The sequence below is a fragment of the Heptranchias perlo genome, unplaced genomic scaffold (assembly GCF_035084215.1).
Source record: "Heptranchias perlo isolate sHepPer1 unplaced genomic scaffold, sHepPer1.hap1 HAP1_SCAFFOLD_134, whole genome shotgun sequence".
Classification (NCBI taxonomy): domain Eukaryota; kingdom Metazoa; phylum Chordata; class Chondrichthyes; order Hexanchiformes; family Hexanchidae; genus Heptranchias; species Heptranchias perlo.
In genome coordinates, this window is record NW_027138580.1 from 599,447 (window position 1) to 623,350 (window position 23,904).

General features: G+C 42.6%; 2 protein-coding genes and 1 long non-coding RNA gene across 3 annotated transcripts in view; 2 read left to right on the top strand and 1 right to left on the bottom strand.

Moving 5' to 3' along the window:
* Window positions 1-1,003, bottom strand: part of LOC137308605 (zinc finger protein 850-like) — a 37,922-nt gene extending 36,919 nt beyond the window's left edge. Inside the window, exon 1 of the mRNA XM_067977226.1 lies at window positions 528-1,003. The gene's annotated coding sequence lies outside the window, so the exon portion shown is untranslated. The remainder of the gene's footprint in view (window positions 1-527) is intronic.
* LOC137308610 (uncharacterized) overlaps window positions 1-23,904 on the top strand; it is a 117,555-nt gene that overhangs the window by 17,681 nt on the left and 75,970 nt on the right. The gene's annotated exons all lie outside the window — the stretch shown is intronic.
* Window positions 762-4,883, top strand: LOC137308579 (zinc finger protein 229-like). The gene is made up of 2 exons (XM_067977194.1): window positions 762-1,034; window positions 2,316-4,883. The coding sequence occupies exons 1-2, from the start codon at window positions 823-825 to the stop codon at window positions 3,430-3,432; spliced, it is 1,329 nt and encodes a 442-aa protein (XP_067833295.1). The 5' UTR covers window positions 762-822; the 3' UTR covers window positions 3,433-4,883.

Sequence of the window (23,904 nt, forward strand, 5' to 3'; positions counted from 1 at the left end):
CTGCAGCGTTTCAAGAAGGCGGCTCACACCACCTTCTCAAGGGGCAATTAGGGATGGGCAATAAATGCCGGCCTCACCAGCAATGCCCACACCCCATGAATGAATAAAAAAGAATTGATAATGGAGTTGTTGACTAATCATAACAATCAATCTCTTATCAATTTGTCTCCAACAGACCCAGACATGAGGTGAGGAAAACCCCCAGTGGTGGAGAGCATTGGGAACCACAGGCCCAAAGTCACCTGTTGCTCAGAAGCAATGCTGCACTCACCACAGGTCAAGTCTTAAATTACTCACACACTGTATCCTCAGTTATTTTTTTATTCGTCCATGGGAAGTGGGCGTCACTGTCAAGGCCGGCATTTGTTACCCATCCCTAATTGCCCATTACTGAAAGAAATTTTATCTAATTTGATTTGAATGCTTTACAGACTAACTGCTCCCACCGTCTCCCTCGGCAGCCTGTGCCCATAGATTGAGCACTCGCTCCCTGAAATATAATCAGAATATGAAAGTACAACCAGTACCTGCTTCAATTCAATAACCTGTATTGGAGATTTCCCGCTGCGACGGTGAAAAAGGACAGACTTTGCTCCCATCCCGGGCGTGCGGCGCTTCAATTCGTTTCCATGGCGGTCATCCTTACCCAGAAACCCCCGCGCCGTAGAAAGCGCCCTATCGGTCTGACGGGAGGCGAGCGCGCAGGCGCAGTCTGGAGGGGGGGGGGGTCTCCGTCCCGAGCATGCGCGGTGCGGGCCGTGGCAAGAGAAGCTTCGAGAGGTCGGAGCGGCGCGGCGGCCGAGTGCGGGCCGAAGGCCCGGAATGGCCGTGCCCGGGAAAGGGGAGAGAGCGCGGATCGGTGCAGGCTTCATAAACAACCGAGGGCCGGAACACATCAAACAGTCTCGGGCCCTCGCTCCTCCTCCGCCCGCACCCCGGGGCCCCGGTGATTTTCCTCACTCGCTCCGGCCGCCGGACTCTCCACAAGCGGCTGCAGCCCAGCCCAGGATGCACTGCGCGTCCCCGCCCACGTGGTATGTGTGGTGGGGGAGGGGGAATAGGCGCATGCGCGCTGAAACTATCGCGGCGGATAGAGCGGTTTCTGGCGCGCTGGGCATTGTGGGTACTGAGGCAGCCATTGATGCGGACCGCGGTCAGCGAAATTTTTTTTTTCTCGCACCGGTCGGCTGGAAACGCAGGCGGGCGCATTGGGATCCGGCGGGCGATCCAGACGGGTATCCAAATCAAATCGGGTGGGGCTGGAGAGAAGGGATTGGGTTAAATACATAGCAACCTATCCTGGGCGACGTGGGGCCATCTGAGTCCAGTGGGGTCCAATAGTTTTCATCTGAAGCTATCTTATGATTGATACGAATTATTCAGGGTGTATTTGAACTGGTTCGGCCACAGCTGGAGTACTGTGTGCAGTTCTGGTCGCCATACTACAGGAAGGATGTGATCGCTTTGGAGAGGGTGCAGAGGAGATTCACCAGGATGTTACCAGGGCTGGAGCGCTTCAGCTATGATGAGAGACTGGGAAGATTGGGTTTGTTTTCCTTGGAGCAGAGGAGGCTGAGGGGGGACATGATTGAGGTGTACAAAATTATGAGGGGCACAGATAGGATGGATACGAAGGAGCTTTTTCCCTTCGTTGAGGTTTCTATAACAAGGGGGCATAGATTCAAGGTAGAAGGCGGGAGATTTAGAGGGGATTTGAGAAAGAACTTTTTCTCCCAGAGGGTGGTTGGAGTCTGGAACTCACTGCCTGAAAGGGTTGTGGAGGCAGGAACCCTCACAACATTCAAGAAGCATTTGGATGAGCACTTGAAATGCCATAGCATACAAGGCTACGGACCAAATGCTGGAATATGGGATTAGATTAGACAGGGCTTGATGGCCGGCGCGGACACGATGGGCCGAAGGGCCTCTATCCGTGCTGTATAACTCTATGATGGCTAGTTACCATCACCGTGTATATCGGTATAACCTCCTTCAGTGCAACAGCCAGCCTCAAGAGATTCCTGCACCTCTGATCCCCTTTCGTCCAAGCTATTGGCTGCCATGCTTGCAGTCACCTGCTCTCACTCTCTGGAACAGCCCCCAAACCCCTCCTTTAAGACCCTCTTTATAATTCCAACATCACTAATTACCTGGTCATCATCACATTGCTGTTTACGTACAATTTCCTGCAACATTGATTACGGATTTACAGCTCAGAAGGGACAAGAAAGCAAAGAATGTTCCACGGGAATTGTATGTTTTTGAATTTCTATCCTGTACTTACAGCGCTGACTTTTGTAAACTCCTTTTGACAGGGTATTAGAAGGGGAGGGTTTGCAGACGGGAAACTCACCTCGGGATCCGACAGAGCCGCTCGATTCATCGGGACCTGTCATGGAAGAACAAGGCGCCGATCACAGCAGCGACAGACCGTACCCGTGCTCCGTGTGCGGACGAGCCTTCAGCCGATCGTCCAACCTGGCGAGGCACGAGCGCAGCCAGGCCGGGGGGCAACCGTGTGACTGTGCCGACGCCGAGCAGGGATTTCCGTGCCAATCCCGGCCGGGAAAACATTGCCACAGCCGCGCCGGGGAGAGGCCGTTTGCCTGCTCCGTGTGCGGGAAGGGATTCACTCAGTCCTCCCGCCTGCGGACACACCAGCACATTCACACCGGGGAGAGGCCCCACACCTGCTCCGTGTGTGGGAAGGGATTCAATTCTTCCTCTCACCTGCTGAGACACCAACTGGTTCACACTGACGAGAGACCTTTCGGATGCTCTGACTGCGGGAGCAGCTTTAAAAGCCCCGAGTTGTTGTCACGGCACCAGCGCATTCATAGCGAGGAGAGACCGTTCGGTTGCTCGCGATGCACCAAGAGGTTCAGACGACCGTCCAGCCAGCTGACGCACCGGTGCACTCACGCTGGAGACAGGCTGTTGACCTGCCCCGTGTGCGGGAAGGGATTCACCCGTTCATCCCACCTGCTGATGCACCAGCGGTTCCACACCGGGGAGAGGCCGTTCACCTGCTCCGTGTGCGGGAAGGGATTCACCTGTTCATCCCACCTGCTGATGCACCAGCGTATTCACACCGGGGAGAGGCCGTTCACCTGCTCCGTGTGCGGGAAGGGATTCCCCTGTTCATCCAACCTGCTGAGACACCAGCGAGTTCACACCGGGGAGAGGCCGTTCACCTGCTCCGTGTGTGGGAAGGGATTCACTCGTTCATCCCACCTGCTGATGCACCAGCAAGTTCACACCGGGGAGAGGCCGTTCACCTGCTACGTGTGCGGGAAGGGATTCACCCACTTGTCCAACCTGCGAAGACATCAGTGGGTCCACACCGGGGAGAGGCCGTTCACCTGCTCCGTGTGTGGGAAGGGATTCACCTGTTCATCCTACCTGCTGATGCACCAGCGTACTCACGTTTGACTGCAGGGGTTGGATTCTGCTGTTATTGCTGCTGTTAATCACATCCAGGACTGAACCATGTTCATTCTGGTAGTTTCTGCTGATGTTAATTCCCCCTATCACTGGATTTTATCCTTCTCAATATGTGGCAAATCAGTCAGCTTTCTTTCAGACTCTGTGTCGAGTCCTTGATGTCTCTAAGAGCTGACTGGTGACTTGTTCTGGACATTCCCAGTCCCTCTGTAGCTGTGACTGGGTGAGAAGATAGTGGGTTTATCTTACCTTTTGGGTGAATGGATGTCAGTGCTGGGGAATGGGACATTTTATCATTCAGAGCGCCGAGTCTCAGTGTGATGAAAACAGGTCTTTTTCTGTCTGTGATGAATTTTTAAAACTTTTATATTTTGTGTTGCTAGAACCAGCACATAAGGTATTTCTCCAAGGAAAACCCATCAGTTCAGTTCCAGACAAGCTGCCTGCGGTGTCCTTCATCAATGCAAATTGATAAAGCGAAGGACTTTAGTAAGTTCCCCGTATCGATTGGCTGCTGTTGACGTCTTCAATGACCCCAGTCGAAGATTGAGGAATGACTGTTTGTTCCAATGTGTTCCCTCGAGTATAGAAGATCAAGGGGTGATCTGATCGAGGTGTTTAAGATGATTAAAGGATTTGACCGGGTAGATGGAGAGAAACTATTTCCTCTGGTTGGGGGGAGTCCAGAACAAGGTGGGCAGAACCTTAAAATTCGAGCCAGGCCGTTGAGGGGGTGATGTCGGGAATCACTTCTTCACACAAAGGGGAGTGGGAATCTGGAACTCTCTCCCCCAGAAAAGCTGTCGAGGCCGGGGGACAACTGGAAATTTCAAAACTAAGATTGTTGATTTTTGTGAGGCGAGGGTATTAAGGGTTATGGTACCAAGGCGGGGAGATGGAGTTAAGATACAGGTCAGCCATGATCTAAGTGAATGGCGGAACAGGCTCGAGGGGCCGAATGGCCTCCTCCTGTTCATGGGAGATGGAGTCACCTCTTGCTTTTCTTTCAGGGTCAACCTGGGCCCGTTTACAAGCTGCCTGGTCACAGAGCAAAGCCTCAGCCTGGGCAGTGCCTTTGACTGACCCGCTGTGTCTCAGAGGTCAGGGACACTGATCGGCTGGAGCCCTCTGTGATGGACAGTTGATTGGGTGGGGAATTTGCTCTTGCAGGAATTGAATTGGCAGTCCAATGTCGGTCTTTTCAGTCACAGTCAGGGCGTCAGTCTCGCAGCCAGGGGGCTGAATGTGTTTCACAACACGTGTCGTCCTGGCAAAGGTAAACGGATCAAGAGTGTGGCTGGAGCAAGTGAACGGTTGTCTTTAGAGAGAACAACCCTTTGTTATTGTCGTGTGGAGGAACGGAGGGAAATCCATGTGTTACACTGCACACTGTTCGTTACTGCCCACATAATACAAATAAACCTACTGGTTGGTTCAAAGCTTGTGCCTCTAGTTAGTATCAGTGTGAGATATATTCCAGGAACCAGTACTAAGAGTATGGGCTTCCTGTTATGATCACTAGAAATGTGTGCACTCCAGATCCTAGGGGCCGTGAGGTGCACTTATAAAGTGACCAGTGATGCTGAATCTGATAAAATATCATGGGTATTAACCCAACAACAATGACAGTTAGCATCAAACACTCCCAGGGCAGGTACAGCATGGGTGACCTACAGAGTAAAACCCCCTCTACACTGTTCCATCAAACACGCCGGGGGCAGGTACAGGGTTGGATACAGAGTAAAGCTCCCTCTACACTGTCCCATCAAACACTCCCAGGGCAGGTACAGCACGGGTTAGATACAGAGTAAAGCTCCCTCTACGCCGTCCCGTCAAACACTCCCAGTGCAGGTACAGCACGGGTTAGATACGGAGTAAAGCTCCCTTTACGCCGTCCCATCAAACACTACCAGGGCAGGTACAGCACGGGTTAGATACGGAGTAAAGCTCCCTCTACGCCGTCCCATCAAACACTCCCAGGGCAGGTACAGCACGGGTTAGATACGGAGTAAAGCTCCCTCCACACTGTCCCATCAAACACTCCCAGGGCAGGTACAGCACGGGTTAGATACAGAGCAAAGCTCCCTCTACGCCGTCCCGTCAAACACTCCCAGTGCAGGTACAGCACGGGTTAGATACGGAGTAAAGCTCCCTCCACACTGTCCCGTCAAACACTCCCAGGGCAAGTACAGCACGGGTTAGATACGGAGTAAAGCTCCCTCCACACTCTACAATCAAACACTCCCAGTGCAGGTCCAGCACGGATTAGATACGGAGTAAAGCTCCCTCTACACTGTCCCATCACACATTGCCAGGGCAGGTGCAGCATGGGTTAGATACAGAGTGAAAACCCCCTCTACACTGTCCCATCAAACACTCCCAGGGCAGGTACAGCACGGGTTAGATACAGAGTAAAGCTCCCTCAACACTGTCCCATCAAACACTCCCAGGGCAGGTACAGCACGGGTTAGATACAGAGTAAAGCTCCCTCGACACTGTCCCATCAAACACTCCCAGGGCAGGTACAGCACGGGTTAGATACAGAGTAAAGCTCCCTCAACACTGTCCCATCAAACACTCCCTGGGCAGGTACAGCACGGGTTAGATATGGAGTAAATCTCCCTTTACACTGTCCCATCAAACACTCCCAGGGCAGGTACAGCACGGGTTAGATACAACGTTCATGGGATGTGGGCGTCGCTGGCGGGCCGGCATTTTATTGCCCATCCCTAATTGCCCTCGAGAAGGTGGTGGTGAGCCGCCTTCTTGAACCGCTGCAGTCCGTGTGGTGACAGTTCTCCCACAGTGCTGTTTGGAAGGGAGTTCCAGGATTTTGACCCAGCGACAATGAAGGAACGGCAATATATTTCCAAGTCGGGATGGTGTGTGACTTGGAGGGGAACGTGCAGGTGGTGTTGTTCCCATGTGTCTGCTGCTCTTGTCCTTCTCGGTGGTAGAAGTCACGGGTTTGGGAGGTGCTGTCGAAGAAGCCTTGGCGACAACTGAGTGGCTTGTTAGGCTATTTCAGAGGGCAATTAAGAATCAACCACATTGCTGTGGGTCTGGAGTCACATATCGGCCACACCGGGTAAGGACGGCAGGTTTCCTCCCCTAAAGGACATTAGTGAACCAGATGGGTTTTTACGACAATCCGGTAGTTTCATGGCCATCATTACTGATACTAGTATTTTAATTCCAGATTTTTATTTAATTAATTGAATTTTTAATTAATTGAATTTAAATTCGCCAGCTGCCGTGGCGGGATTTGAACTCATGACTCTGGATTTTAGTCCAGGCCTCTGGATTATTAGTCCAGTAACATAACCACTATGCTACCGTACCCAATGTAGACTAATATATAATGTGTACAGTACTGTATTACTAGACTAATAATATATAATGTGTACAGTACTGTATTGCTAGACTAATAATATATAATGTGTACAGTACTGTATTGCTAGACTAATAATATATAATGTGTGCAGCACTGTATTACTGGACTAATAATATATAATGTGTACAGTACTGTATTACTAGACTGATATATAATGTGTACAGCACTATTACTAGACTAATAATATATGTGTACAGTACTGTATAACTAGACTGATATATAATGCGTACAGTACTGTATTACTAGACTGATAATATATAATGTGTGCAGCACTGCATTACTAGACTAATAATATATAATGCATACAGTACTGTATTACTAGACTGATATATAATGTGTACAGCACAGTATTACTAGACTAATAATATATAATGCGTACAGTACTGTATTACTAGACTGATAATATATAATGTGTACAGCACAGAATCCAAAGAGCTTCTACAAATACATAAAGGGCAAAAGGGTAACTAGGGAGAGAGTAGGGCCTCTTAAGGATCAACAAGGTCATCTATGTGTGGAACCACAAGGGATGGGTGAGATCCTGAATGAATATTTCACATCGGTATTTACGGTTGAGAAAGGCATGGATGTTAGGGAACTTGGGGAAATAAATAGTGATGTCTTGAGGAGTGTACATATTACAGAGAGGGAGGTGCTGGAAGTCTTAACGCGCATCAAGGTAGATAAATCTCCGGGATCTGATGAAATGTATCCCAGGACGTTATGGGAGGTTAGGGAGGAAATTGCGGGTCCCCTAGCAGAGATATTTGAATCATCCACCACTACAGGTGAGGTGCCTGAAGATTGGAGGGTAGCAAATGTTGTGCCTTTGTTTAAGAAGGGCGGCAGGGAAAAGCCTGGGAACTACAGACCGGTGAGCCTGACATCTGTAGTGGGTAAGTTGTTCGAGGGTATTCTGAGGGACAGGATCTACAGGCATTTGGAGAGGCAGGGACTAATTAGGAACAGTCAGCATGGTTTTGTGAGAGGAAAATCATGTCTCACGAATTTGATTGAGTTTTTTGAAGGGGTAACCAAGAAGATAGATGAGGGCTGTGCAGTAGACGTGGTCTACATGGACTTCAGCAAAGCCTTTGACAAGGTGCCGCATGGTAGGTTGTTACATAAGGTTAAATCTCATGGGATCCAAGGTGAGGTAGCTAATTGGATACAAAATTGGCTTGACGACAGAAGACAGAGGGTGGTTGTAGAGGGTTGTTTTTCAAACTGGATGCCTGTGTCCAGCGGTGTGCCTCAGGGATCGGTGCTGGGTCCGCTGTTATTTGTTATTTATATTAATGATTTGGATGAGAATTTAGGAGGCATGGTTAGTAAGTTTGCAGATGACACCAAGATTGGTGGCATTGTGGACAGTGAAGAAGGTTATCTAGGATTGCAACGGGATCTTGATAAATTGGGCCACTGGGCCGATGAATGGCAGATGGAGTTTAATTTAGATAAATGTGAGGTGATGCATTTTGGTAGATCGAATCGGGCCAGGACCTACTCCGTTAATGGTAGGGCGTTGGGGAGAGTTATAGAACAAAGAGATCTAGGAGTACAGGTTCATAGCTGCTTGAAAGTGGAGTCACAGGTGGATAGAGTGGTGAAGAAGGCATTCGGCATGCTTGGTTTCATTGGTCAGAACATTGAATGCAGGAGTTGGGATGTCTTGTTGAAGTTGTACAGGGCATTGGTGAGGCCACACTTGGAGTACTGTGTACAGTTCTGGTCACCCTATTATAGAAAGGATATTATTAAACTAGAAAGAGTGCAAAAAAGATTTACTAGGATGCTACCGGGACTTGATGGTTTGACTTATAGGGAGAGGTTAGACAGACTGGGACTTTTTTCCCTGGAGAGTAGGAGGTTAAGGGGTGATCTTATAGAAGTCTATAAAATAATGAGGGGCATAGATAAGGTAGATAGTCAAAATCTTTTCCCAAAGGTAGGGGAGTCTATAACGAGGGGGCATAGATTTAAGGTGAGAGGGGAGAGATACAAAAGGGTCCAGAGGGGCAATTATTTCACTCAAAGGGTGGTGAGTGTCTGGAAAGAGCTGCCAGAGGCAGTAGTAGAGGCGGGTACAATTTTGTCTTTTAAAAAGCATTTGGACAGTTACATGGGTAAGATGGGTATAGAGGGATATGGGCCAAGTGCAGGCAATTGGGACTAGCTTAGTCGTATAAACTGGGCGACATGGACATGTTGGGCCGAAGGGCCTGTTTCCATGTTGTAACTTCTATGATTCTATGATTCTATAATGTGTACAGTACTGTATTACTAGACTAATATATAATGTGTGCAGTACTGTATCACTCGACTAATATATAATGTGTACAGCACTATTACTAGACTAATAATATATAATGTGTACAGTACTGTATTACTAGACTAATAATATATAATGTGTACAGTACTGTATTACTAGACTAATATATAATGTGTACAGTACTGTATTACTAGACTGATAATATATAATGTGTACAGCACTGTATTACTAGACTGATATATAATGTGTACAGCACTGTATTACTAGACTGATATATAATGTGTACAGTACTGTATCACTCAACTAATAATATATAATGTGTACAGTACTGTATTACTAGACTAATAACATATAATGTGTACAGTACTGTATTACCAGACTAATGCATACAGTACTGTATTACTGGACGAATATAATGTGTACAGTACTGTATTACGAGACTAATAATACATAATGTGTACAGCACTGTATTACTAGACTAATAATACATAATGTGTACAGTACTGTATTACTAGACTAATAATATATAATGTGTACAGTACTGTATTACGAGACTAATAATGTGTGTACAGCACTGTATAACTAGACTAATATATAATGTGTACAGTACTGTATTAATCGACGAATAAATAATCTGTACAGTACTGTATTACTAGACTAATGCATACAGTACTGTATTACTGGACTAATATGTGTACAGTACTGTATTACGAGACTAATAATATATAATGTGTACAGTACTGTATTACTAGACCAATATATAATGTGTACAGTACTCTATTACTAGACTAGTATAATGTGTACAGTACTGTATTACTAGACTAATATATAATGTGTACAGTACTGTATTACTAGACTAATATATAATGTGTACAGTACTGTATGACTCGACTAATATATAATGTGTACAGCACTGTATTACTAGACTAATAATATATAATGTGTACAGTACTGTATTACTAGACTAATATATAATGTGTACAGCACTGTATTACTAGACTAATAATATATAATGTGTACAGTACTGTATTACTAGACTGATAATATATAATGTGTACAGCACTGTATTACTAGACTGATATATAATGTGTACAGCACTGTATTACTAGACTAATATATAATGTGTACAGTACTGTATCACTCAACTAATAATATATAATGTGTACAGTACTGTATTACTAGACTAATAACATATAATGTGTACAGTACTGTATTACCAGACTAATGCATACAGTACTGTATTACTGGACGAATATAATGTGTACAGTACTGTATTACGAGACTAATAATACATAATGTGTACAGCACTGTATTACTAGACTAATAATACATAATGTGTACAGTACTGTATTACTAGACTAATAATATATAATGTGTACAGTACTGTATTACGAGACTAATAATGTGTGTACAGCACTGTATAACTAGACTAATATATAATGTGTACAGTACTGTATTAATCGACGAATAAATAATCTGTACAGTACTGTATTACTAGACTAATGCATACAGTACTGTATTACTGGACTAATATGTGTACAGTACTGTATTACGAGACTAATAATATATAATGTGTACAGTACTGTATTACTAGACAAATATATAATGTGTACAGCACTGTATTACTAGACTAATAATATATAATGTGTACAGTACTGTATTACTAGACTGATATATAATGTGTACAGTACTGTATTACTAGACTAATATATAATGTGTACAGTACTGTATGACTCGACTAATATATAATGTGTACAGCACTGTATTACTAGACTAATAATATAGAATGTGTACAGTACTGTATTACTAGACTAATATATAATGTGTACAGCACTGTATTACTAGACTAATAATATATAATGTGTACAGTACTGAATTACTAGACTGATAATATATAATGTGTACAGCACTGTATTACTAGACTGATATATAATGTGTGCAGCACTGTATTACTAGACTAATATATAATGTGTACAGTACTGTATCACTCAACTAATAATATATAATGTGTACAGTACTGTATTACTAGACTAATAACATATAATGTGTACAGTACTGTATTACCAGACTAATAATGTGTGTACAGCACTGTATAACTAGACTAATATATAATGTGTACAGTACTGTATTAATCGACGAATAAATAATCTGTACAGTACTGTATTACTAGACTAATGCATACAGTACTGTATTACTGGACTAATGTGTACAGTACTGTATTACGAGACTAATAATATAAAATGTGTACAGTACTGTATTACTAGACTAATATATAATGTGTACAGTACTGTATTACGAGACTAATATATAATGTGTACAGCACTATTACTAGACCAATAATATATAATGTGTACAGTACTGTATGACTAGAGTAATAATATATAGTGTGTACAGTACTGTATTAGTAGACTAATAATATGTGTACAGCACTGTATTACTAGACTAATATATAATGTGTACAGTACTGTATTACTAGACTAATAATATTTAATGTGTACAGTACTGTATTACTAGATTAATAATATATAATGTGTACAGTACTGTATTACTAGACTAATAATATATAATGTGTACAGCACTATGACTAGACTAATAACATATAATGTGTACAGTACTGCATTACTAGACTAATATATAATGTGCACAGCACTATTACTAGACTAATGATATATAATGTGTACAGTACTGTATTACTAGACTAAAATATGTGTACAGCACTGTATTACTAGACTAATAATATATAATGTGTACAGTACTATTACTAGACTAATAACATATAATGTGTACAGTACTGTATTACTAGACTAATAATATATAATGTGTACAGCACTATTACTAGACTAATAACATATAATGTGTACAGTACTGTATTACTAGACGAATAAATAAACTGTACAGTACTATTACTAGACTAATGTGTACAATACTGTATTACTAGACTAATATATAATGTGTACAGCACTGTATTACAAGACGAATAATATATAATGTGTACAGTACTGTATTACTAGACTGATATATAATGTGTACAGCACTATTACTAGACTAATAATATATAATGCGTAAGTACTGTATTACTAGACTAATATATGTGTACAGCACTATTACTAGACTAATAATATATAATGTAAACAATTTTACAACACCAAGTTATAGTCCAACAATTTTTATTTGAAATCTACAAGCTTTCGGAGGCTTCCTCCTTCGTCAGGTAAATGTGTAAGTACTGTATTACTGGACTAATATATGTGTACAGCACTGTATTACTAGACTAATAATGTGCACAGTACTGTATTACTAGACTAATAATATATAATGTATACAGTACTGTATTACTAGACTAATAATATATAATGTTTACAGCACTATTACTAGACTAATAATATATAATGTGTACAGTACTGTATTACTAGACTGATATCTTATGTGCACAGTACTGTATTACTAGATTAATGTGTACAGTACTGTATTGCTAGATTAATGTGTACAGTACTGTATTTCTAGACTAATATCTAATGTGTACAGTACTGTATTACTAGACTAATAATATATAATGTGTACAGTACTGTATTACTAGACTAATTAATGTGTATAGTACTGTATTACTCGACTGATAATATATAATGTGTACAGTACTGTATTACTAGACTAATAATATATAATGTGTACAGTACTGTATTACTAGACTGATATATAATGTGTACAGCATTGTATTACTAGACTAATAATGTGTACAGTACTGTATTACGAGACTAATAAGTAATGTGCACAGCACTGTATTACTAGACTAATATATAATGTGTACAGTACTGTATTACTAGACTAATAATATGTGTACAGTACTGTACTACTAGACTAATATATAATGTGTACAGTACTGTATTACTAGACTAATAATATGTGTGCAGCACTGTATTACCAGACTGATCTAATGTGTACAGTACTGTATTACTAGACTAATAATAGAAAATGTGTACAGTACTGTATTACTAGACTAATAATATATAATGTGTACAGCACTATGACGAGACTAATAACATATAATGTGTACAGCACTGTATTCCTAGACTAATAATATATAATGTGTACAGTACTGTATTACTAGACTGATATATAATGTGTACAGCACTATTACTAGACTAATAATATATAATGTGGACAGTACTGTATTACTAGACTAATAATATATAATGTGTACAGTACTGTATTACTAGACTGATATCTTATGTGCACAGTACTGTATTACTAGATTAATGTGTACAGTACTGTATTGCTAGATTAATAATGTGTACAGTACTGTATTTCTAGACTAATATCTAATGTGTACAGTACTGTATTACTAGACTAATAATATAGTGTACAGCACTATTACTAGACTAATAATATATAATGTGTACAGTACTGTATTACTAGACTGATATCTTATGTGCACAGTACTGTATTACTAGATTTATGTGTACAGTACTGGATTTCTAGACTAATATCTAATGTGTACAGTACTGTATTACTAGACTAATAATAGTGTACAGTACTGTATTACGAGACTAATAATATATAATGTGTACAGTACTGTATTACTAGACTGATATATAATGTGTACAGCATTGTATTACTAGACTAATATATAATGTGTACAGTACTGTATTACTAGACTAATATATAATGTGTGCAGTACTGTATTACTAGACTAATATATAATGTGTACAGTACTGTATTACTAGACTAATATATAATGTGTACAGTACTGTATTACTAGACTAATATATAATGTGTACAGTACTGTATTACTAGACTAATATATAATGTGTACAGTACTGTATTACTGGACTAATATATAATAATACCCTGCTCACTGTTTACTCTCTGATTACATTGGAAATATCTCTGTCTTCTTTGTCTGCAGAGAGGAGCTCCCCACCCCTCCACCTCACTCCTCACTCCCTCTCCCCCCGGGTGAACTGTCGAGGGGATCCCCGTGCCCCCTCCCCTCCCCCCCCCCCCCCCCGGGTGAACTGTTGGGAATCCGAGGCCTGTCGAGGGTCTCCCTCAATCCGAGGCCTGTCGAGGGTCTCCCTCAATCCGAGGCCTGTTCAGAATCTCCATGGCAACCGATCCCTTTTCCTCTTCTCATTCACCGCGCGCCGGTTGTTGCTCCGCCCCCTCCGTGACGCAATCGCGCGCTTCCGGGCCAATGGGAAGCGCGGGGCGGGTCCTGGAGGACTCGGCGGTCCTCCAAGCAATCAGCGCGCGGGTTTGAGCCCCACCCCCCTCCTCCCTTGCCGGGTCGACCTGCGGCCTTTGACCTCCCGGGGTTGTCTGAGCCGGGGAGTGAGGGCCGTCGCCTGGTCTTTGTCGCCCCTCTGATTCCCTTCAATGAGCGGCCCCGCTTCCAGCTTCACCCGCGGGCCCGGGGTCCTCCCCCCTCCCCCGCTCTGTCCCCGGGCCGATCATCGCTTCTTTCCCCGTCTGTTCGCTTCAAATTGTGATTTCCAGGGAGTGAAGCCGAGGAGGAGCAGCAGGTCTCCATTACTGGATGTGGAGATGCCGGTGATGGACTGGGGTTGACAATTGTAAACAATTTTACACCAAGTTATAGTCCAACAAATTTATTTTAAATCCCACAAGCTTTCGGAGGCTTCCTCCTTCCTCAGGTGAACGGTGTGGAAATGACATTTTCGAATCCTTCGCATTTGAAAATCACAGAACAAAGCCTGGTGATTACTGCCCGTTGCCAAGGCAATCACAGTGAGCAGACAGAAAGGTGTCACCTAAAAGGCCACTGAATATACAAACCCCCCAAAAAAAGATGTGGAGATGCCGGTGATGGACTGGGTTGACAATTGTAAACAATTTTACAACACCAAGTTATAGTCCAGCAATTTTATTTTAAATTCACAAGCTTTCGGAGATTTTCTCCTTCCTCAGGCAAATGTTTCAAGATCTCCTTGAAGCCTACGCATTTATACATATTGAACAATAATACATGGTGTTTACAGACTGCCCCTGCAACTGCCCGTTGCCAAGGCAATCACCGTGTTCAGACAGAGAGGTGTTACCTGCAGAACCTCCGAATACACATTCAACAAAAAAACAAACAGGGAAAAAAAACAGAGAAAAAAAAACACAGAGAGAGGCAGAAACATCCGGAAGGCAGAGAGAGCCAGCAAATGACCCATTATATTAAAAACAGATAACATTTGTTCGCTGGTGGGGTAACGTGTAGCGTGACATGAACCCAAGATCCCGGTTGAGGCCGTCCTCATGGGTGCGGAACTTGGCTATCAATTTCTGCTCGACGATTTTGCGTTGTCGTGTGTCTCGAAGGCCGCCTTGGAGTACGCTTACCCGAAGGTCGGTGGATGAATGTCCATGACTGCTGAAGTGTTCCCCGACTGGGAGGGAACCCTCCTGTTTGGCGATTGTTGCGCGGTGTCCGTTCATCCGTTGTCGCAGCGTCTGCATGGTCTCGCCAATGTACCATGCTCTGGGGCATCCTTTCCTGCAACGTATGAGGTAGACAACGTTGGCTGAGTCACAGGAGTATGAACCATGCACCTGGTGGGTGGTGTCATCTCGTGTGATGGTGATATCTGTGTCGATGATCTGGCATGTCTTGCAGAGGTCACCGTGGCAGGGTTGTGTGGCATCGTGGACCCAAAAAAAGAGAGAGAGAGCGAAGGAAGACAGTCAATGACCCGTTATATTAAAAACAGATAACATTTGTTCGCTGGTGGGGTAACGTGCAGCGTGACATGAACCCAAGATCCCGGTTGAGGCCGTCCTCATGGGTGCGGAACTTGGCTATCAATTTCTGCTCGACGATTTTGCGTTGTCGTGTGTCTCGAAGGCCGCCTTGGAGAACGCTTACCCGAAGGTCGGTGGCTGAATGTCCATGACTGCTGAAGTGTTCCCCGACTGGGAGGGAACCCTCCTGTTTGGCGATTGTTGCGCGGTGTCCGTTCATCCGTTGTGGCAGCGTCTGCATGGTCTCGCCAATGCACCATGCTCCAGGGCACCCTTTCCTGCAACGTATGAGGTAGACAACGTTGGCCGAGTCACAGGAGTATGAACCGTGCACCTGGTGGGTGGTGTCCTCTTGTGTGATGGTGGTATCTGTGTCGATGATCTGGCATGTCTTGCAGAGGTTGCCGTGGCAGGGTTGTGTGGTGTCGTGGACGCTGTTCTCCTGAAAGCTGGGTAATTTGCTGCGAACGATGGTTTGTTTGAGGTTGGGTGGCTGTTTGAAGGCGAGTCGTGGAGGTGTGGGGATGGCCATAGCGAGGTGTTCGTCATCATTGATGACATGTTGAAGGCTGCGGAGAACATGGCGTAGTTTCTCCGCTCCGGGGAAGTACTGGACGACGAAGGGTACTCTGTTGGTTGCGTCCCGTGTTAGTCTTCTGAGGAGGTCTACGCGATTTTTCGCTGTGGCCCGTCGGAACTGTCGATCGATGAGTCGAGCATCAAATCCCGTTCTTACTAGGGCGTCTTTCAGCGTCTGTAGGTGTCCATCGCGTTCCTCCTCGTCTGAGCAGACCCTGTGCATTCGCAGGGCCTGTCCAAAGGGGATGGCCTCTTTGACGTGTTTAGGGTGGAAGCTGGAAAAGTGGAGCATCGTGAGGTTGTCCGTGGGCTTGCGGTAGAGTGAGGTGCTGAGGTGCCCGTCTTTGATGGAGATTCGTGTGTCCAAGAAAGAAACTGATTCTGAGGAGTAGTCCATGGTGAGCTTGATGGTGGGATGGAACTTGTTGATGTTATCGTGTAGTCTCTTCAGTGATTCCTCGCCGTGGGTCCATGGAAAGAAAATGTCGTCGATGTATCTGGTGGATAGTGTTGGTTGGAGGTCCTGTGCAGTGAAGAAGTCCTGCTCGAACTTGTGCATGAAAATGTTGGCGTATTGGGGTGCGCATTTGGTCCCCATGGCTGTTCCGTGTGTTTGGGTAAAGAACTGGTTATTGAAGGTGAAGACATTGTGATCCAGGACGAAGCGGATGAGTTGTAGGATGGCGTCTGGAGATTGGCTGTTGTTGGTGTTGAGTATTGATGCTGTCGCAGCGATGCCGTCATCGTGGGGGATACTGGTGTAGAGTGCCGAGACGTCCATCGTGGTGAGAAGTGTTCCTGGTTCAACAGGTCTGTGGGTACTGAGTTTTTGTAAAAAGTCTGTAGTGTCGCGATAGAAGCTGGGGGTTCCCTGCACGATGGGTTTCAGGATGCCCTCGAAGTATCCAGAGAGGTTCTCACACAGGGTTCTGTTGCCTGATACGATAGGACGTCCGGGTGTGTTGGCTTTGTGTATCTTCGGGTAAGCATACTCCAAGGCCGCCTTCGAGACACACGACAACGCAAAATCGTCGAGCAGAAATTGATAGCCAAGTTCCGCACCCATGAGGACGGCCTCAACCGGGATCTTGGGTTCATGTCACACTACACGTAAACCCACCAGCGAACAAATGTTATCTGTTTTTAATATAACGGGTCATTGACTGTCTTCCTTCTCTCTCTCTTTTTTTTTGGGGGGTTTGTATATTCAGTGGCCTTTTAGGTGACACCTTTCTGTCTGCTCACTGTGATTGCCTTGGCAACGGGCAGTAATCACCAGGCTTTGTTCTGTGATTTTCAAATGCAAAGGATTCGAAAATGTCATTTCCATACCGTTCACCTGAGGAAGGAGGAAGCCTCCGAAAGCTTGTGGAATTTAAAATAAATCCATTACTGGAGGTAGAGAGATAATAATCCATACAGTGTCTATAGGATGGTGATATAGTCCATACAGTGTCTATAGGGTGGTGATAATAATCCATACAGTGTCTATAGGGTGGTGATAATAATCCATACAGCGTCTATAGGATGGTGATAATAATCCATACAGTGTCTATAGGATGGTGTTAATAATCCATACAGTGTCTATAGGATGGTGATAATAATCAATACAGTGTCTATAGGATGGTGATATAGTCCATACAGTGTCTATAGGATGATGATAATAGTCCATACAGTGTCGATAGGATGGTGATAATAGTCCATACAGTGTCTATAGGATGGTGATATAGTCCATACAGTGTTTATAGGATGGTGATATAGTCCACACAGTGTCTATAGGATGGTGATAATAGTCCATACAGTGTCTATAGGATGGTGATATAGTCCACACAGTGTCTATAGGATGGTGATATAGTCCACACAGTGTCTATAGGATGGTGATAATAGTCCATACAGTGTCTATAGGATGGTGATATAGTCCATACAGTGTCTATAGGATGGTGATATAGTCCATACAGTGTCTATAGGATGGTGATATAGTCCATACAGTGTCTATAGGATGGTGATATAGTCCATACAGTGTCTAGAGGATGGTGATAATAGTCCATACAGTGTCTATAGGATGGTGATAATAGTCCGTACAGTGTCTATAGGATGGTGATATAGTCCATACAGTGTTTATAGGATGGTGATAATAATCCATATAGTGTCTATAGGATGGTGATAATAATCCATACAGTGTCTATAGGATGGTGATAATAATCCATACAGTGTCTATAGGATGGTGATAAGAATCCATACAGTGTCTATAGGATGGTGATAATAATCCACACAGTGTCTATAGGATGGTGATAATAGTCCCTACAGTGTCTATAGGATGGTGATATAGTCCATACAGTGTCTATAGGATGGTGATATAATCCATGCAGTGTCTATAGGATGGTGATAATAGTCCATACAATGTCTATAGGATGGTGATAATAATCCATACAGTGTCTATAGGATGGTGATAATAATCCATACAGTATCTATAGAATGGTGATAATCCATACAGTGTCTATAGGATGGTGATAATAATCCACACAGTGTCTATAGGATGGTGATAATAATCCACACAGTGTCTATAGGATGGTGATAATAATCCATACAGTGTCTATAGGATGGTGATATAATCCATACAGTGTCTATAGGATGGTGATAATAGTCCATACAATGTCGATAGGATGGTGATATAGTCCATACAGTGTCTATAGGATGGTGATAATAATCCATACAGTGTCTATAGGATGGTGATAATAATCCATACAGTGTCTATAGGATGGTGTTAATAATCCATACAGTGTCTATAGGATGGTGATAATAATCAATACAGTGTCTATAGGATGGTGATATAGTCCATACAGTGTCTATAGGATGGTGATATAGTCCATACAGTGTCTATAGGATGATGATAATAGTCCATACAGTGTCGATAGGATGGTGATATAGTCCATACAGTGTCAAGAGGATGGTGATAATAGTCCATACAGTGTCTATAGGATGGTGATAATAGTCCATACAGTGTCTATAGGATGGTGATATAGTCCATACAGTGTCTATAGGATGGTGATATAGTCCATACAGTGTTTATAGGATGGTGATATAGTCCACACAGTGTCTATAGGATGGTGATAATAGTCCATACAGTGTCTATAGGATGGTGATATAGTCCACACAGTGTCTATAGGATGGTGATATAGTCCACACAGTGTCTATAGGATGGTGATAATAGTCCATACAGTGTCTATAGGATGGTGATATAGTCCATACAGTGTCTATAGGATGGTGATATAGTCCATACAGTGTCTATAGGATGGTGATATAGTCCATACAGTGTCTATAGGATGGTGATATAGTCCATACAGTGTCTATAGGATGGTGATATAGTCCATACAGTGTCTATAGGATGGTGATAATAATCCATACAGTGTCTATAGGATGGTGATATAGTCCATACAGTGTCTATAGGATGGTGATATAGTCCATACAGTGTCTATAGGATGGTGATATAGTCCATACAGTGTCTATAGGATGGTGATAATAATCCACACAGTGTCTATAGGATGGTGATATAGTCCATGCAGTGTCTATAGGATGGTGATAATAATCCATACAGTGTCTATAGGATGGTGATAATAATCCATACAGTGTCTATAGGATGGTGATAAGAATCCATACAGTGTCTATAGGATGGTGATAATAATCCACACAGTGTCTATAGGATGGTGATAATAATCCATACAGTGTCTATAGGATGGTGATATAGTCCATACAGTGTCTATAGGATGGTGATATAGTCCATACAGTGTTTATAGGATGGTGATATAGTCCACACAGTGTCTATAGGATGGTGATAATAGTCCATACAGTGTCTATAGGATGGTGATATAGTCCACACAGTGTCTATAGGATGGTGATATGGTCCACACAGTGTCTATAGGATGGTGATAATAGTCCATACAGTGTCTATAGGATGATGATATAGTCCATACAGTGTCTATAGGATGGTGATATAGTCCATACAGTGTCTATAGGATGGTGATATAGTCCATACAGTGTCTATAGGATGGTGATATAGTCCATACAGTGTCTAGAGGATGGTGATAATAATCCATACAGTGTCTATAGGATGGTGATATAGTCCATACAGTGTCGATAGGATGGTGATATAGTCCATACAGTGTCTATAGGATGGTGATATAGTCCATACAGTGTCCAGAGGATGGTGATAATAATCCATACAGTGTCTATAGGATGCTGATAATAGTCCATACAGTGTCTATAGGATGGTGATATAATCCATACAGTGTCTATAGGATGGTGATAATAGTCCCTACAGTGTCTATAGGATGGTGATATAGTCCATACAGTGTTTATAGGATGGTGATATAGTCCATACAGTGTCTATAGGATGGTGATATAATCCATGCAGTGTCTATAGGATGGTGATAATAGTCCATACAATGTCTATAGGATGGTGATAATAATCCATACAGTGTCTATAGGATGGTGATAATAATCCATACAGTATCTATAGAATGGTGATAATCCATACAGTGTCTATAGGATGGTGATAATAATCCACACAGTGTCGAAAAGGATGGTGATAATAATCCACACAGTGTCTATAGGATGGTGATAATAATCCATACAGTGTCTATAGGATGGTGATATAATCCATACAGTGTCTATAGGATGGTGATAATAGTCCATACAATGTCGATAGGATGGTGATATAGTCCATACAGTGTCTATAGGATGGTGATAATAATCCATACAGTGTCTATAGGATGGTGATAATAATCCATACAGTGTCTATAGGATGGTGATAATAGTCCATACAGTGTCTATAGGATGGTGATATAATCCATACAGTGTCTATAGGATGGTGATAATAATCCATACAATGTCTATAGGATGGTGATATAATCCATACAGTGTCTATAGGATGGTGATAATAATCCATACAGCGTCTATAGGATGGTGATAATAATCCATACAGTGTCTATAGGATGGTGTTAATAATCCATACAGTGTCTATAGGATGGTGATAATAATCAATACAGTGTCTATAGGATGGTGATATAGTCCATACAGTGTCTATAGGATGATGATAATAGTCCATACAGTGTCGATAGGATGGTGATATAGTCCATACAGTGTCTATAGGATGGTGATAATAGTCCATACAGTGTCTATAGGATGGTGATATAGTCCATACAGTGTCTATAGGATGGTGATATAGTCCATACAGTGTTTATAGGATGGTGATATAGTCCACACAGTGTCGATAGGATGGTGATAACAGTCCATACAGTGTCTCTAGGATGGTGATATAGTCCACACAGTGTCTATAGGATGGTGATATAGTCCACACAGTGTCTATAGGATGGTGATAATAGTCCATACAGTGTCTATAGGATGGTGATATAGTCCATACAGTGTCTATAGGATGGTGATATAGTCCATACAGTGTCTATAGGATGGTGATATAGTCCATACAGTGTCTATAGGATGGTGATATAGTCCATACAGTGTCTAGAGGACGGTGATAATAGTCCATACAGTGTCTATAGGATGGTGATAATAGTCCGTACAGTGTCTATAGGATGGTGATATAGTCCATACAGTGTTTATAGGATGGTGATAATAATCCATATAGTGTCTATAGGATGGTGATAATAATCCATACAGTGTCTATAGGATGGTGATAATAATCCATACAGTGTCTATAGGATGGTGATAAGAATCCATACAGTGTCTATAGGATGGTGATAATAATCCACACAGTGTCTATAGGATGGTGATAATAGTCCATACAGTGTCTATAGGATGGTGATATAGTCCATACAATGTCTATAGGATGGTGATATAGTCCATACAGTGTTTATAGGATGGTGATATAGTCCACACAGTGTCTATAGGATGGTGATAATAGTCCATACAGTGTCTATAGGATGGTGATATAGTCCACACAGTGTCTATAGGATGGTGATATAGTCCACACAGTGTCTATAGGATGGTGATAATAGTCCATACAGTGTCTATAGGATGGTGATATAGTCCATACAGTGTCTATAGGATGGTGATTTAGTCCATACAGTGTCTATAGGATGGTGATATAGTCCATACAGTGTCTATAAGATGGTGATATAGTCCATACAGTGTCTAGAGGATGGTGATAATAGTCCATACAGTGTCTATAGGATGGTGATATAGTCCATACAGTGTCTATAGGATGGTGATAATAATCCATACAATGTCTATAGGATGGTGATAATAATCCATACAGTGTCTATAGGATGGTGATAATAATCCATACAATGTCTATAGGATGGTGATAATAATCCATACAATGTCTATAGGATGGTGATAATAGTCCATACAGTGTCTATAGGATGGTGATATAGTCCACACAGTGTCTATAGGATGGTGATATAGTCCACACAGTGTCTATAGGATGGTGATATAGTCCATACAGTGTCTATAGGATGGTGATATAGTCCATACAGTGTCTATAGGATGGTGATATAGTCCATACAGTGTTTATAGGATGGTGATAATAATCCATATAGTGTCTATAGGATGGTGATAATAATCCATACAGTGTCGAAAGGATGGTGATAATAATCCATACAGTGTCTATAGGATGGTGATAAGAATCCATACAGTGTCTATAGGATGGTGATAATAATCCACACAGTGTCTATAGGATGGTGATAATAGTCCCTACAGTGTCTATAGGATGGTGATATAGTCCATACAGTGTCTAGAGGATGGTGATAATAATCCATACAGTGTCTATAGGATGGTGATATAGTCCATACAGTGTCCAGAGGATGGTGATAATAATCCATACAGTGTCTATAGGATGGTGATAATAGTCCATACAGTGTCTATAGGATGGTGATATAATCCATACAGTGTCTATAGGATGGTGATAATAGTCCGTACAGTGTCTATAGGATGGTGATATAGTCCATACAGTGTTTATAGGATGGTGATATAGTCCATACAGTGTCTATAGGATGGTGATATAATCCATGCAGTGTCTATAGGATGGTGATAATAGTCCATACAATGTCTATAGGATGGTGATAATAATCCATACAGTGTCTATAGGATGGTGATAATAATCCATACAGTATCTATAGAATGGTGATAATCCATACAGTGTCTATAGGATGGTGATAATAATCCACACAGTGTCGAAAAGGATGGTGATAATAATCCACACAGTGTCTATAGGATGGTGATAATAATCCATACAGTGTCTATAGGATGGTGATATAATCCATACAGTGTCAATAGGATGGTGATAATAGTCCATACAATGTCGATAGGATGGTGATATAGTCCATACAGTGTCTATAGGATGGTGATAATAATCCATACAGTGTCTATAGGATGGTGATAATAATCCATACAGTGTCTATAGGATGGTGATAATAGTCCATACAGTGTCTATAGGATGGTGATATAATCCATACAG

Bases quoted from the DNA above. Each gene is read 5' to 3' on its own strand.
- LOC137308579 (XM_067977194.1), top strand. From the start codon at position 823: ATGGCCGTGCCCGGGAAAGGGGAGAGAGCGCGGATCGGTGCAGGCTTC. The intron at 1,035-2,315 runs GTATGTGTGGTG...TCCTTTTGACAG, and splicing joins TGCGCGTCCCCGCCCACGTG to GGTATTAGAAGGGGAGGGTT.